The following is a 13,092-nucleotide window of genomic DNA, read 5'->3' as shown; positions in this document are numbered from 1 at the left end:
CGTTAAATTAAAAAAAGGATGCTGATGATGATATTGAGGAAAACTACAAATGAAATTAAAATTTTAAGTTTTGAAGCACTTGTCCAGGGAGGAGAACGCAATCGATAAGAAGGGTCAATGAAAGGAGTTGGTCGTTTTTACAAGTAATGGTGGCCCCTCATTTAAGGTATTTTTTACGAGCATGTCGCTCTAGTTTTCGAATTGACAACATTTCATATTTTTAACCTACATGTATTATTACGTTACATAAAAGTAAATTAAAAAATAAGGCACCCATATTTTTCAATTTTTCGAAAATATGTACTTTTCATTCATAATTTCAGCATTGAAATTCGGTGTATTCTAAAAAGACGTAAGCACCAAATGACGTCATACATACGGTGGAATAGCGATAAAACCTTTGCTTCGCCGTGACCCGTAAAAAAATGGTAGATGTCAATTGCATTGTCAGTTTGACAAACTTGTTGGCGGTTCGCGTATAAACTTGTGGTGTTGGTTTTCAATTGAGTTCATAACACAATTTTTACCTCATTCTGTTTTTATTAAATCGACATGAAGGTTTCGGAAGGATTTGTAGTGGCCGATAGCAGAAACTTGCCGAAAGTGGACTATTTAATGCTATTGCAATATATGCACGAAAATGAATGCTACAATATTGCAGAAACACGTAGTGCCAAGGCATTACTAGCATCACGTGAAGCATATGTTGACACAGCTGTAGGATATGTAGAAGTCAAGCGAGAAGGTAACTCATGCACCGTTAAATGCAGGGTAACACCCGAACATAGAGTGAAATCTAAGTTATATCAGGTTACAGCTGTTATCGATGAATCTGTTGAGAAGATTGTCACAGTTCAATGCAACGACTGTGCAGCTTCTGCAGGAGGCTGCAAACACGCCATATGCTTTGCAATTTGGCTCATAAAACGGTCAGACGAACCATCAACTACGTCAACTATGTGTTATTGGAGTAAACCAAAACTTGCTGGAGCTGTAGGTGACCAGAAATTCATCTTAGCAAAAAACATTGGCAAAATGAAAAGAGCTCCAGATAATGTTGACATGACTGTAAATATCGCTATGTTTTCCGAAGAATGCAAGAGACGTAAAGTCACAACGGGATTGATTTTAAATTACTGTGGAAATCAACAGCCCCAGTTGAACGACTTCAGTGTTTTTAATTTAGTGCTGAATTTTATACACCAAGCAGCTGATCACTGCTATGACAATTTTAAATCATTTTCTGCAACAACTATTACCGAAGATGTAGTTAAATCTATTGCTGAAGCTACAAAAGCTCAGGCAAACTCTACACTATGGCATTCTATGCGTCAAGGGAGAGTCACAGGGTCTAGGATCTATGAAGCCATTCACTGTAAAACCGAGAATGGTGCCTTAGTACAAAGCATTCTTGGAGGTTACAAGGTGCCAGAAACAAAGGCTATTAAAAGGGGCAAAACTTTAGAAAAAGAAGTTCTCAAGGAGTTAGAACAGGAATTAGGAGCAATTCAACACACAGGGTTGATTTTAATATCCCCTATAATAGGGGTTTCACCCGATGGAATTTGTAAAGACTTTGTGATTGAAATAAAATGCCCCATAAGTGATAAGACAATGAAAAGTTATGTGAGAGACGGTGAACTGTATGAAAAATATAAAGCTCAGATAATGTTACAGATGCATGCAGCAAAAAAATTAAAAGGACTGTTTTGTATTGCTGATCCTAGTTTTGAACAGACAAAACTCCTACATAAGTACTGGATTGACTATGATGAAAAACATGTGACATATTTATTAGGTGCAGCTGAAGAATTTTGGAAACAATTTATTTTTAATTCTGTTTTAGAAAGTGCAAAATAAAACCAATTTACATAGTATTTGTCTTTTGTTTTATTCATTCTTAATAATAGAACCTTGTAGATTTATCAACCCACATGCCACAATAACAGCATCATCTGCATGTTGAATTAATTTATTATTTATTACAGAGTGTGGTTTCAACAATTTATATAGCCTAACTCTTCTTATTACCCTCTCAACGTGGATGCGCAGACTGGCAATGACTTTGCTTTTGATAGCATCCCGCTTTGACAATTTTTGATCTTTTGCAACACTGGGTGGCCGAAGTAGTTTATTCTGATTTCTACTTAGTAAAGTATCAACATGTTTAAATCCTCTGTCTGCCAATACAGTACACTTTGGTGGCAGCACATCCAAAAAACCACTTTTTTCTACAATATTGGCATCAGATATACGTCCCCCAAAACCAGCAGATACAAAGTTGACAAAACCATCCGGTGTTGTAGCTATCAAGTATTTTAATGTATTGGCATTTTTATACTGAGACCATGATAGAGACTGGAAAATAGGATTTGAGGGTTTTTCAATTTCTATCTCAAAACAGTCAATAATGCAAAACACATTTGAATATTCTTTATTGGTATTGAAGGAGGCTGGCAATTTTCTTTTGACATCATATACTTGAGGGGAATAAATCAATTGTTTGAAGAACTTGGATAGAACACACAAAGTTCTGAAAAATATTCTCCATAATGTGGTTAATGATACCTCAAACAAATCTGAGATTTGGTAGAATGGGGTATTATTTTTAATTTTATACAAAGTTACTATTATATCAAAAGATTTTACATTTAGATTACTTTCTAAATAATTAATTAACCAATAATAATTCTTTGGTAAGCCTATATAATTTTGTGTTTTTTTTTTAATAAGGTCAAGCATAAAGCTTCTGTGGCTCTGCATTACAGTTTTAGTGTAGATTTCTGATGAGACTTCTGACATTTCAACAGAGGTAGAACTTCCTTGTGTTGAAGGCAACAACACTTCTTCCATCTCATCATCTTCTTGAAGCAAAGGTTTTTTTGTCTTCTTTTTGTAAATGGCACAAAAAGTAGTTCTATCCGCTGTTCGTGGTTTTACTTGTACTCCTTTGCTGACTTTTGTAGTGACTGGACTTTCATAGTGAAATGAGGAGGAAGCTGTTGAAGATGTGCTAGGTCTAGGTTCAATAATTTCTTGATGAAAAGTTGACATTGGTGTCCTCCTGAGAGAATGTGGTAATCGAGACTTCAATTTTGGCCGTACTTTCATAGTTATCCAATACCGGTAGTTCTCCACATCTTCCTGCAACTAAAAGTTAAATTATAATTTATATTTGCCCCGAAAACAACCTATATCATAAGTTAAAATCATTATGATTATATGTATATAAAACAATTTATAAGATTGTTTCTGAGATATATTTTATAATTGAGTCGAGTGTTTCTTCTATCCAAGAATAAACAACATTCGATATCTATATTTACAATGTTATTTTATATTATTTTTAATCACATTTTTATCCAAAATTCAAGTGACAAATCTCATGCCAAAAACCTGTGACACCACATGAACAATGCATTGTTGTGGTGTGGTTGTGGCATCAGGTTTATAAAAAAACATTTTAGTTTAGGTACTTACATTGAGATGATCTTCGCATATATATATAACACGTTTAGGACATGCTATACCCACAGCATGGCACCACTCTTGTTTTGCTGAGCTAGGCACCGCAAAAAATGCTTTTTGAGTATCTCTAGAACTGTTTTTGCAGGCTGGTACAAAACAATATTTTGGTTCCTTCATTGGCGTATATGTTTGACTGGGATCCATTTCCGTGACGAAATAATTTCAATCAACAGTTGATAGTGATAACAGTAAGCGGTGTTGATAGGAAAATGTTTGTAGCTTCTGCCAGCGGTTTCACCCACATCCCGTGGGAACCTCTGCACTAACCCGGATAAAAAGTAGCCTATAGCCTTCCTCGATAAATTTATTTATTTATTTAACTTTATGCAATCATACAATTACAAAGGCGGACTTAAAAATGGGCTATCTAACACTGAAACAATTTTTGAACTCGGATCTAAGATTAGCGCGTTCAAGCAAACAAACTTCAGCTTTGTAATATTCTATTCTATTCTATTCTATTTTTGTATATGGCAATCCGTGTCGATGTCAATTTCGACGATTCTGCCAATGACAAGTGGGATGAGAAGCAAGAAGTGCTTTTAATTAAAATAAATTTAAAAATATATATATATTGATTTAAGATGGTGCTGTGGCCGATCTTGTGTAACTTAATGTGTTAGTAGGACGGCACTGAAACAAACAGAAATATATTTACATATATAAAAACAACAACAAAATGTTAGTAACACATAACATATAATATATACCACAACCATACAAACTGTGGCCTAAATATAGGCCACAATTTATAATTTAATATTGTTTTGATTAATGAACATCAACAGCATCTGGAGCAGTTCTGGACAGGAGTGGGATAGGAGGGAACGGAAGTTAGTCGGGAGAGGAATTTTAAGTTTTTGGAGACGACCATATAAATCAAAGGATGAGTTGATAGGACAGTCAAAAAATATATGGTCCAGGGTACCTTCATCCAGTCCACACTCGCAGAGGGATGAATCCTGCACCCGAATTTTGCGCAGAAAGACCGGTGTACAGCAGTGACCTAACCGAATTCTGCACATGACTGAAATTACCCGTTTAGGGTATCTTTTGAAATTTGAAAACCACGGTTTTGGTTTTACAACCGGTTGAATGGCGAAATAAGAGCTACCCTTCCTTTTGCCTGAGATGTTCCACCATTCCTGCCACGAGGTCTCAAGACTCAATTTAGGGAGGTTTAGCAGGTCATGCCCTTGAAGGGAGAAGTGTGCAAGATCAGCGGACTCAGATGAACACGCATCTTTGGCCAATGCATCGGCACATTCATTGCCCGCTATACCGCAGTGGCTAGGGATCCAGACTAAGAGTACTTCTTTCTCTTGCCTAGTGCAGGAGAAAAGGGACTTTTTAATATCCAGGACAATAGGACAATGGAGTTTAGTTCTAAAGGGATTCTGGGATATGGCTTGGAGACAGCTAAGGGAGTCAGTAAAGATAACTCCACAGCTAATCTCATGGGACTCTATAAAACGACAAGCTTCCAATAGTGCCACACACTCGCCTGTAAATACTGAAGACTCCTTCGGACATCTGAATTTCAAAATTATTTTAGAGTTCTGATAGTAAACCGCGGCTCCAGTACAGCCACCATTTGATTTGGAAGCATCCGTGAAGAACTTTTGAAACCCAATCCATCGTTCACCCAAAACCGCATTAAAGGCCGAATTTGCAGATGGGGAGTTTTTGGATATGCCAATGTTATAGAATATTTTAGGGGTGAAGCAAAGTACTTCATAAGGGTAATTAAATAAAGGAAGTCTGGGATGTGGAGCAATGGGGGATTCTAAATTTTGAAAAAACCGATATGCTTTTAGGAATAGGGGGATTTCTTTGTGTTCCCAATATTTGGAGCTGTGACAAAGAGTGTCAAGCTCTCTGAGTTTTGGGATGAGGGGGTGAGATGACTTGGGAATAACCCTGGATAGGAAACGGGAAGCGAGGTACTGACGTCTCAGGGCTAAAGGAGGTTCAGCGCATTCGACCTGCAAGGCGTTAATAGGCGACGACTTCATGCAACCTGAGATGATTCGAAGGCATTGAGACTGAATCCTATCTAAACCGGCCAAGGCACCTTTGTTGCTTGGAATCACCAAGTGTGACCCATAGTCCAGGATACTGCGGACTAAGGCATTGTAGACCAGTTTCATAGTGAAGGGATGGGCCCCCCACCAGACACCAGCGAGAGCTTTTAGGATGGAGATTGCTCTTTCGCATCTTTTGATCAAATAATTAAAGTGGTGAATCCCGGATAATTTTGAGTCTAAGAAAACGCCTAAAAATTTTGATTTGTTACCTATGGGAATATCTTGTCCTTGAATGTTAACTGAGACCTGAGGGATCAGTCGTTTTCGGGAAAAAATCACTACCGAGCTTTTTGGGGCGGATAACGAGAGACCATGGTCCAAAAGCCATGTGTGCAGAGAGTCCAGGGAGAGACAGAGAGATGAGGCAGCGTCCGTAATAGATGGATTAACTACATACAACACTAGATCGTCAGCGTATTGTAAAAGGTGGCAGTCAGCATTAAGGCAGGAGCCAATGTCTGCTGTATACAGGTTGTATAGTAGGGGGCTTAGAACTGAGCCTTGGGGAAGGCCCTTCCACGTCTGTCTCACCTCAAATACCTCCCCCTGCACTCTGAGCATCAAAGAGCGAGACATGAGGAGTGCGCATATACATTGTACCATCTTACCCGGAATCCTCAGCTGTTGCAATTTTTGCCTGAGAACTGGAAGAAGGACGCTGTCGTATGCGGAAGAGATGTCAAGGAAAGTGGCTACAGCGGATTCATTTTTGGAAAAGGCTGTACGGATATCAGTAACCAAAATTGCCACACTGTCCATGGTGCTAAGCCCCTTTCTAAAGCCAAACTGACTACTCGGCAGTAGATCCCTAGACTCCACCAACCACTCAAGTCTATTTTTAATTAAATGTTCCAATATCTTGGCCAACACTGAGGACAAAGCAATTGGTCTAAGGCCATTCGGATCATCAGCAGTCTTGCCGGGCTTCAAAAGGGGAATTACTATCTGAGCTTTCCACTGTTCAGGAACCCAACCAAATTGATAGCAATAATTTATTATTCCTAAAAAATATTTTTTTGCTTCAAAACCAAAATGAACTGCAAATGAGTACGGTATGCCGTCTATGCCTGGGGCGGAATCCCTAACATGACGTAATACCGTATCAAGTTCCTCTAACGAAAATGGTTCATTCATAGGATCATCCACAATATTTACAGGCGGGAGCAGAAGTTCTGAGGAAGAAGGAACATAGGCTGGAGCTATTTTGTCAAAAAAGGATTCAGCAGTTTCTCTCGAGATAGGGGAAGAGATAGATGGGGAGCAGCCTCGCCTGAAACGATTAATGCTCTTCCAAACTGCTGAAATGGGAGTGGAAGGGGATAGAGAAGTGCAAAACTTAACCCAACCGCGGCGTTTCTTCTTGCGAAGAAGCCGCCGAGATTGAGCTAACACTCGTCTGTACCGTATAAGATTGTCGCTATTCATCGCATCATTGTACTGTTTTTCGGCCTCTTTTCTTTCTTTAATAACCGATGTGCATTCTTGATCCCACCACGGGGGTGACGGGATTTTATTTCTGGCACAGTTGCGCAACGGAAAGGTAGAGTCTGCGCTTGAGGTAATGGCCGAGATAAAGCCATCGTAGCAGCTCTTAGCATGGCAGTGACCAGAAGAATCTTGAAAACTTGAAGTTAAATTTGGAAGCATACTAATTTTCTCCTCCAGTAAAGATGCAAACCTCGACCAATCAGGTTTGGACAAGTTGTACTTCAATAGTGGAGGAGACGTTTTCTCTAAAAAGGTTTTATTAATTAAAGTTACAACAATGGGGTAATGGTCGCTACCATGCGTCAGAGTAGTACATTCCCAATGAATTGATGCCGCCAACTCTACTGAACAGAATGTGAGGTCTACACAACTCTTTTGCTGTCCTGGAAGGGATCTACGAGTAGGGCTACCATCATTTAAGATGCAAAGGTCAAAATCATCCAAGATTTCTACTAAACCTTCCCCAAACGAATCACAACGATTGGAACCCCATCTAAAGTGGTGACAGTTGAAGTCACCCATGACGAGCACAGGTCCCACTATGTTATTCAAAATGTCCCTAATGGTGGTTAAAAACCTACGCTGAGGATGGGAAATATACACGGATAAAACAGTGATACCCTCAATTCTACACGCAACTATATTCATATCACCATCCAGAACCGGAAGAGTCAAGGTGGAGAGGGGGACACGATTATTAACAAGGAGAGCCGACCCTCCATAGCCATCAGATCTGTCACATCTGAGAATATTAAATAGTGGTATATTAAAACTGAGACTCGGGGTGAGCCAAGTCTCAGCTACAGAGCAAGCCAGAGGCTTGAATTTATTGAGGAGGAATATGAGGTCGTGCTTTTTATGCCACACGCTCCTCACATTCCATTGAAGGAATACTTGGCGAGGCGCCATTTCTAATATTTGATAAAAGGTTAGTTAGTTGGTAGGCAACGTTGGACGGTAATTGGGTATTATTGGTGGATAGAATTGTAGAAAGAAGTTTAATAAGTATATCTATTATTGAGGAAACATTACTATCAATGAATGGGTTATTCAGAGCGCAGCCATCAGGCTGTGAAGGTGCAGGGGAGTTAATAATCTGCTGATGGGCAGCTTTATCATAAGAGGGAGATAGAGGGGCATGGGTCTTTGGCTTAAGGAAAACAGTTTTGCGGTATGACTGAGTGGGGACGGGAATAGCTTTTGCAGCATTAGCATAATTGCGAGAAGTAAGTGGGACAGATTTGCTAGCTTCAGCATATGAAAGGGACTTCTCAGCCATAACCGTCTTAATGGCCTTCTGTCTACCCAACTCGGGGCATGATTTGCTATTTGCAAAATGATTCCCCGAGCAGAGCACACAGAATGCCTCCGCCTCAGAAGTGCTGCAACCATCACCAGGGTGATCATGGCCGCACTTACTGCAGCGAGGCTTGGACCGACACACTAGTTCCACATGACCAAACCTGCAGCACTTACGGCACTGGATGGTGGGATAAACATATTGCTGAACCGGAAGGGAGGTGTAACAACAAAATACTCTTTGAGGTAATACTTGGCCATCAAAGGTAAGTACACATGTCTCTGTTGCCTTGAATACAGTCACTCCATCAATAACTACTTTCCTGCTTATGCGACGAACTTTCAGGATTTCACCACAACCTGAAGGGACCTGCAAGTATTTTTGGGCTTCCTCTTCATTTAAATCTGTGGGAACACCAGTCACAACACCCATCCTAGTTATATTAAAAGTGGGGATAGAGGCAACATAGCAGTTCTTATGTAAAATGCTGTTGATAATAAATGAGTTTGCATCCTGAGGGGATTTAAACTCTACAGACACACGGTTCCTACCAACTTTTTTAACACCATCACGGACAACATTGGTAATGTTATGTTTTTGTAGGAATATTCCGAAAGTAACAGGGTGTAGAGAGGAACCGGCGTTAGGCTGGGGCTCCAATCGAGAGACATGAACGATAAAAGGTGCCTTATCAGTAGCAGAGTACCTGCTGCGGCCAACTAGGTTTCTTTGTTGTTTTGATGGCGGGGTTGACACGCCAATGTTGGCATCATCTCCGGAGCGTTTCCTGGTATTCGAGGTTGATAGGGTCTGGGAGTCCGCGATGCTGCAAGCAACATCAGCGAGTTGGGAAAGCGGATAGTTGGGGGAAAGTGGAGCATATGCAGAGATGTCGGGAGGATCGGGATCGGGGGGTTTATTTTGATCCATTATGCTTGTAAAAAACTGGTTAGTTACCGAAATAACAACACACCACTGGTAACAAACAAAAAGACAACACACAAACACAAAACTAAGTCACAAAAGTTCACCAAAACACTTAAAACAGCTGAAAATTCTAGGCACACGTGCTAACCAAAGACACTCTGTGGCGAGAATCTCGCTTTGTAATATTATTATAGTATAGATAGGTACTTCATGCCATAAGTGACATTGACAGTGACACTTGATGTTTTCTTCACATTGAAATGCCTAGGCTAAGGTAACTACTTCATTCTACCGTATATGTGACGTCATCAAGTGTTTTTTGATTTTTATTTTTTTCCTCAGAAAAAAAGGAATAAAAAAATATTAAAAAAATATATTTGAACTCAGGATACGAAAATAAAGAAATGGTATTTTTGTTTAAAGGTCGTGTAAATTTTGAAATGTTGTCAATTGTACCACTAGCTCTTTTATTACGAACTAGCCGTTTTCTCGCGTCCCGTGGTAACTACTGCCCGTACCGGGATAAAATATAGCCGTAAATATGTTACTCGTGGATAATGTAGCTTCCGAATGGTGAAAGAATTTTAAAAAATGGTTCAGTAGTTTTTGAGCCTATTCATTACAACCTAACAAACAAACAAAGTTTTCCTCTTTATAATATTAGTATAGAAGTATAGATATATTTTAGGAAAACCTTCGCGTGAGTGAGAATAACAGCCAAGTATGGGTTTCAGGTTAATTTAAATAAATTGATCTAATAATAACATAATTATGCTCTTTTATTCACATACTTAAAAACATTGTTACATATATCTCAGTATATTAAGGTTTGCAAAAATAAGCGTTGTGCTGATATGTTATGGTAAATGGGTTTGTGAACGGTCGGAAGCACTTTCTGTCGAGTCAGCTGCCCCATTAGTGATGGGTTCTGGTGTATCTGACGCTGCTCTAGATGTTATTACATTCTGACATTTGTTGCGCAACTCAAACACCTGTGTGATAGCATCTCTGAAGCACAGGAAGTTGTAGTCAATCACACCTGAAAATAAAATTAAATATTTATTAGGCAGTATAATGTGTAAAATATTAAAGTAAATGGTAAAAATCTAGTATAAAGTAGTAAAAATGTCTCTAGAACATAAAAATGTCCTAGAACACAGAATTCTTTCATAATAACTTAATTCCATTCAAAATAAATCTAGTTGTAGAATTTTAGAGAAACTAGTTAGGTACCTTGTTTTTGGAAGTTTTCTTCACGGAGAATACAGACAAGTGCAAGGAATTTGTTGACCTCCCGCAAATACAAAACAGTGCCATTGTTCAGCTTTATTAAACTTGAGCTTTGACTGTTGAATGTGTTCACTTCCGTTTCATCCACCATGCTTAACAAAAAAAAAAAAAACAGTCTATAAATTAAACATTCATATACATCGAACAATACATAACAATACACTGTATGGTTACCTACTAATGGACATTTTTATTAAAATATACCATTCAAGATTTAGCATAAGCTTATTTATGCAGTGTGATTCAAAGTTGATAAGCATATTTTTATCTACTTGTCTAAGCTTTAAACTACAGAATTTGCTTACCCATATATACAAGAAATATCAATAACAACATCAATCATATCACAGCATAACTCATAACTTTGCATATCCACCGGGGAGCTGTCTGTTGCTATGTAGATTTTCGACACTACATCAAAAAGGAATGCTTTCTCAATGCCAGAGTTCTAGAAAAAGATAAAATAAATAAATAAAGACCATCTTAAGAACAATTTGATTAAAGAAAACCTGACAGCTAATATACTCACAGATATGAGGATATTCAGCAGGTTTTCTAAAGTTGGTAGCTGTGGAATCAACTTTTGTACTACTTTACTGAATGCTTCAAATATGGAGTGGTCATAAATGGAGGTCAGGTGAAATGATAAGTGCACATGTTCTAGTCCAGCTTCTGCCAGATCTTCAGTTGCTCGATGGTGTATGTCTCTTTGAGATTCCATCTTGTAATCGTCATTGAGGCCGTCAACCTGGAAATGGACAATATAAACTGTACTCTGTGTTTTTGCAGTCTATATTATTTTATTGTTGTTTCTATGAATGTTGAATGAATTTGTAGAAGTCCCAAACATAGACCATATTACATCTGCATGTAAGAGGACAACATAGACTGATTTTCACAGTGAGAACTATACAGAATCAATGATTAACATTTCACTCCAAAAAGTCAGTTTGCTATGGAAACTAAAGAATGCTATTGAATTTATGTAGTTCACCAAATATTTTCAAATTAGAATAACAAAACAGATATCTATTCTAACAAATGAGTCATGCCTAATCAATTAGTTGTCCCAGATATTTGTAATATAAATACATCTGACATCAAGCTTGTGTAAATGAAGTTATCAAATATTGGTACTTACTTTATGTATAAATACTTCAAATTTGATGTTGCTGTTCACTCGGTATGCTTTGGTGACTGTCAACTGCAACTTATCTAGGGCATCTTGGTAGTCATCCTGGAAAAGATAATGTTAGCATGTATCTTTGCCATTTGTTTCCCTTATTTCATTTATAGGTATAATTAGAATAATATAATCATTTACCTGAGCATCAATAACAAACACCAAGGCTCCACATCCACCAAATATTGTGTCAGAATCAAAGGTTGCATCAAAGAAATCAATCTGTCCAGGAAAATCCCAGATTTGAAACTGTACAAAACTACTGTTATTTATGTCATCTTTAACTATTTTATTTGTTGACTCCAAGAATAATGTTTCATTTGGTGACATTTTGTGAAAGACCACCTTCTGGATAGATGACTTTCCAGATCTGAAATCATAATTCACTTTAATAAAAAATTGCTCAGCTGGTACTTTACTGTAGATGAATTTCTTGATGTCAAGTAGAGAGAAGTTCTTGCATACACTTTGTCCATAACGTACAAATTACTAGTCAAGTTGTTCAGTTTACTGCAAAGGTCATACACAGCCTTTTGAAGAAAGCAAACATCAAGTATAAATATTAATCTAATAGACTGTCGAATGATACTTTTAAGAAATTCTAATTAGGTATTCATGTTGTGCAAGAACGCACAATATAAATTACCTTCTCAGACCCATTAGAAGAATTCGAGGCTTGTGATCTTCTTGTAATGAAGTATTGTCACAATCTCCATTTTGTTCGAAAGGCCCATAGCTGAAGTCCTTGGGGAACGAACCAACATAACAACTGGGATCGTCTTGATAACTCTGAATCATAAAGTTGATAAAAGCTATTTTGTATCATTGTTATTTCAATGGTGATATTGAAGAAATCTAAACTGAACTTACCATTTTAGTATTTATATTACAGATTTATATACAGTCTATAAATAATTATAGTCTAATTTTAAGTTTATTATACTTTTAACATTTTATAAAACACTGCGTATTTATAATGAACAAAACATGAATAGGTGGCCAATACCTACACATACACAGTGAAACAGAATCAGCAGAAGATTGACAAGACAGTGACATTGACAATTAAAATCATGACAGCTCTGACATAAAACTGGCAACTTACGAAAAAAGGACACGCCTCCTTAGTGAGGCCCCTTCGTGAGACTAAATCTCACGAAGGGGCCTCACTAAAACAACCGCTTTAACCGGAACTCCTTTCCAAGGTACAGCGACATACGATTATAATTCTAAGCTCGATGCATACGATTGATATCCAACTAATATTCAATCACGACTCAATTACGATT

The 13,092-nt window shown here is 37.9% G+C and overlaps 3 protein-coding genes across 3 annotated transcripts; 1 reads left to right on the top strand and 2 right to left on the bottom strand.

Moving 5' to 3' along the window:
* Window positions 1–439: 439 nt before the first annotated feature.
* LOC124633051 lies at window positions 440–1,877 on the top strand. The gene has a single exon (XM_047168149.1). It carries the CDS (start codon window positions 553–555, stop codon window positions 1,858–1,860), a length of 1,308 nt encoding a protein of 435 aa, XP_047024105.1. The 5' UTR covers window positions 440–552; the 3' UTR covers window positions 1,861–1,877.
* LOC124633042 lies at window positions 1,873–3,865 on the bottom strand. The gene is made up of 2 exons (XM_047168136.1): window positions 3,481–3,865; window positions 1,873–3,150 (listed from the first exon to the last, which is right to left on the bottom strand). The coding sequence occupies exons 1-2, from the start codon at window positions 3,670–3,672 to the stop codon at window positions 1,891–1,893; spliced, it is 1,452 nt and encodes a 483-aa protein (XP_047024092.1). The 5' UTR covers window positions 3,673–3,865; the 3' UTR covers window positions 1,873–1,890.
* Window positions 3,866–10,085: 6,220 nt separating this feature from the next.
* On the bottom strand, window positions 10,086–12,834 carry LOC124633903 (ras-related GTP-binding protein C). The gene is made up of 8 exons (XM_047169276.1): window positions 12,674–12,834; window positions 12,450–12,592; window positions 11,945–12,173; window positions 11,762–11,857; window positions 11,150–11,368; window positions 10,926–11,068; window positions 10,564–10,712; window positions 10,086–10,369 (listed from the first exon to the last, which is right to left on the bottom strand). The coding sequence occupies exons 1-8, from the start codon at window positions 12,674–12,676 to the stop codon at window positions 10,188–10,190; spliced, it is 1,164 nt and encodes a 387-aa protein (XP_047025232.1). The 5' UTR covers window positions 12,677–12,834; the 3' UTR covers window positions 10,086–10,187.
* Window positions 12,835–13,092: the final 258 nt, after the last annotated feature.

The sequence above is a fragment of the Helicoverpa zea genome, chromosome 1, assembly GCF_022581195.2.
Source record: "Helicoverpa zea isolate HzStark_Cry1AcR chromosome 1, ilHelZeax1.1, whole genome shotgun sequence".
Taxonomy (NCBI): domain Eukaryota; kingdom Metazoa; phylum Arthropoda; class Insecta; order Lepidoptera; family Noctuidae; genus Helicoverpa; species Helicoverpa zea.
Note: the sequence above shows the minus strand (reverse complement) of the source record. Positions and strands in the feature narration are given on the sequence as shown.

What these genes read in the sequence shown, in the direction of transcription:
- LOC124633051 (XM_047168149.1), top strand. Translation starts at nt 553, where the DNA reads ATGAAGGTTTCGGAAGGATTTGTAGTGGCCGATAGCAGAAACTTGCCG.
- LOC124633042 (XM_047168136.1), bottom strand. Translation starts at nt 3,672, where the DNA reads ATGGATCCCAGTCAAACATATACGCCAATGAAGGAACCAAAATATTGT. An exon ending in TATGCGAAGATCATCTCAAT is followed by an intron (nt 3,151 to 3,480) that starts GTAAGTACCTAA and finishes TTTAACTTTTAG; the next exon opens with TTGCAGGAAGATGTGGAGAA.
- LOC124633903 (XM_047169276.1), bottom strand. An exon ending in TGTTTGTTATTGATGCTCAG is followed by an intron (nt 11,858 to 11,944) that starts GTAAATGATTAT and finishes TATCTTTTCCAG; the next exon opens with GATGACTACCAAGATGCCCT. An exon ending in TTGAAGTATTTATACATAAA is followed by an intron (nt 11,369 to 11,761) that starts GTAAGTACCAAT and finishes GTCCATTTCCAG; the next exon opens with GTTGACGGCCTCAATGACGA.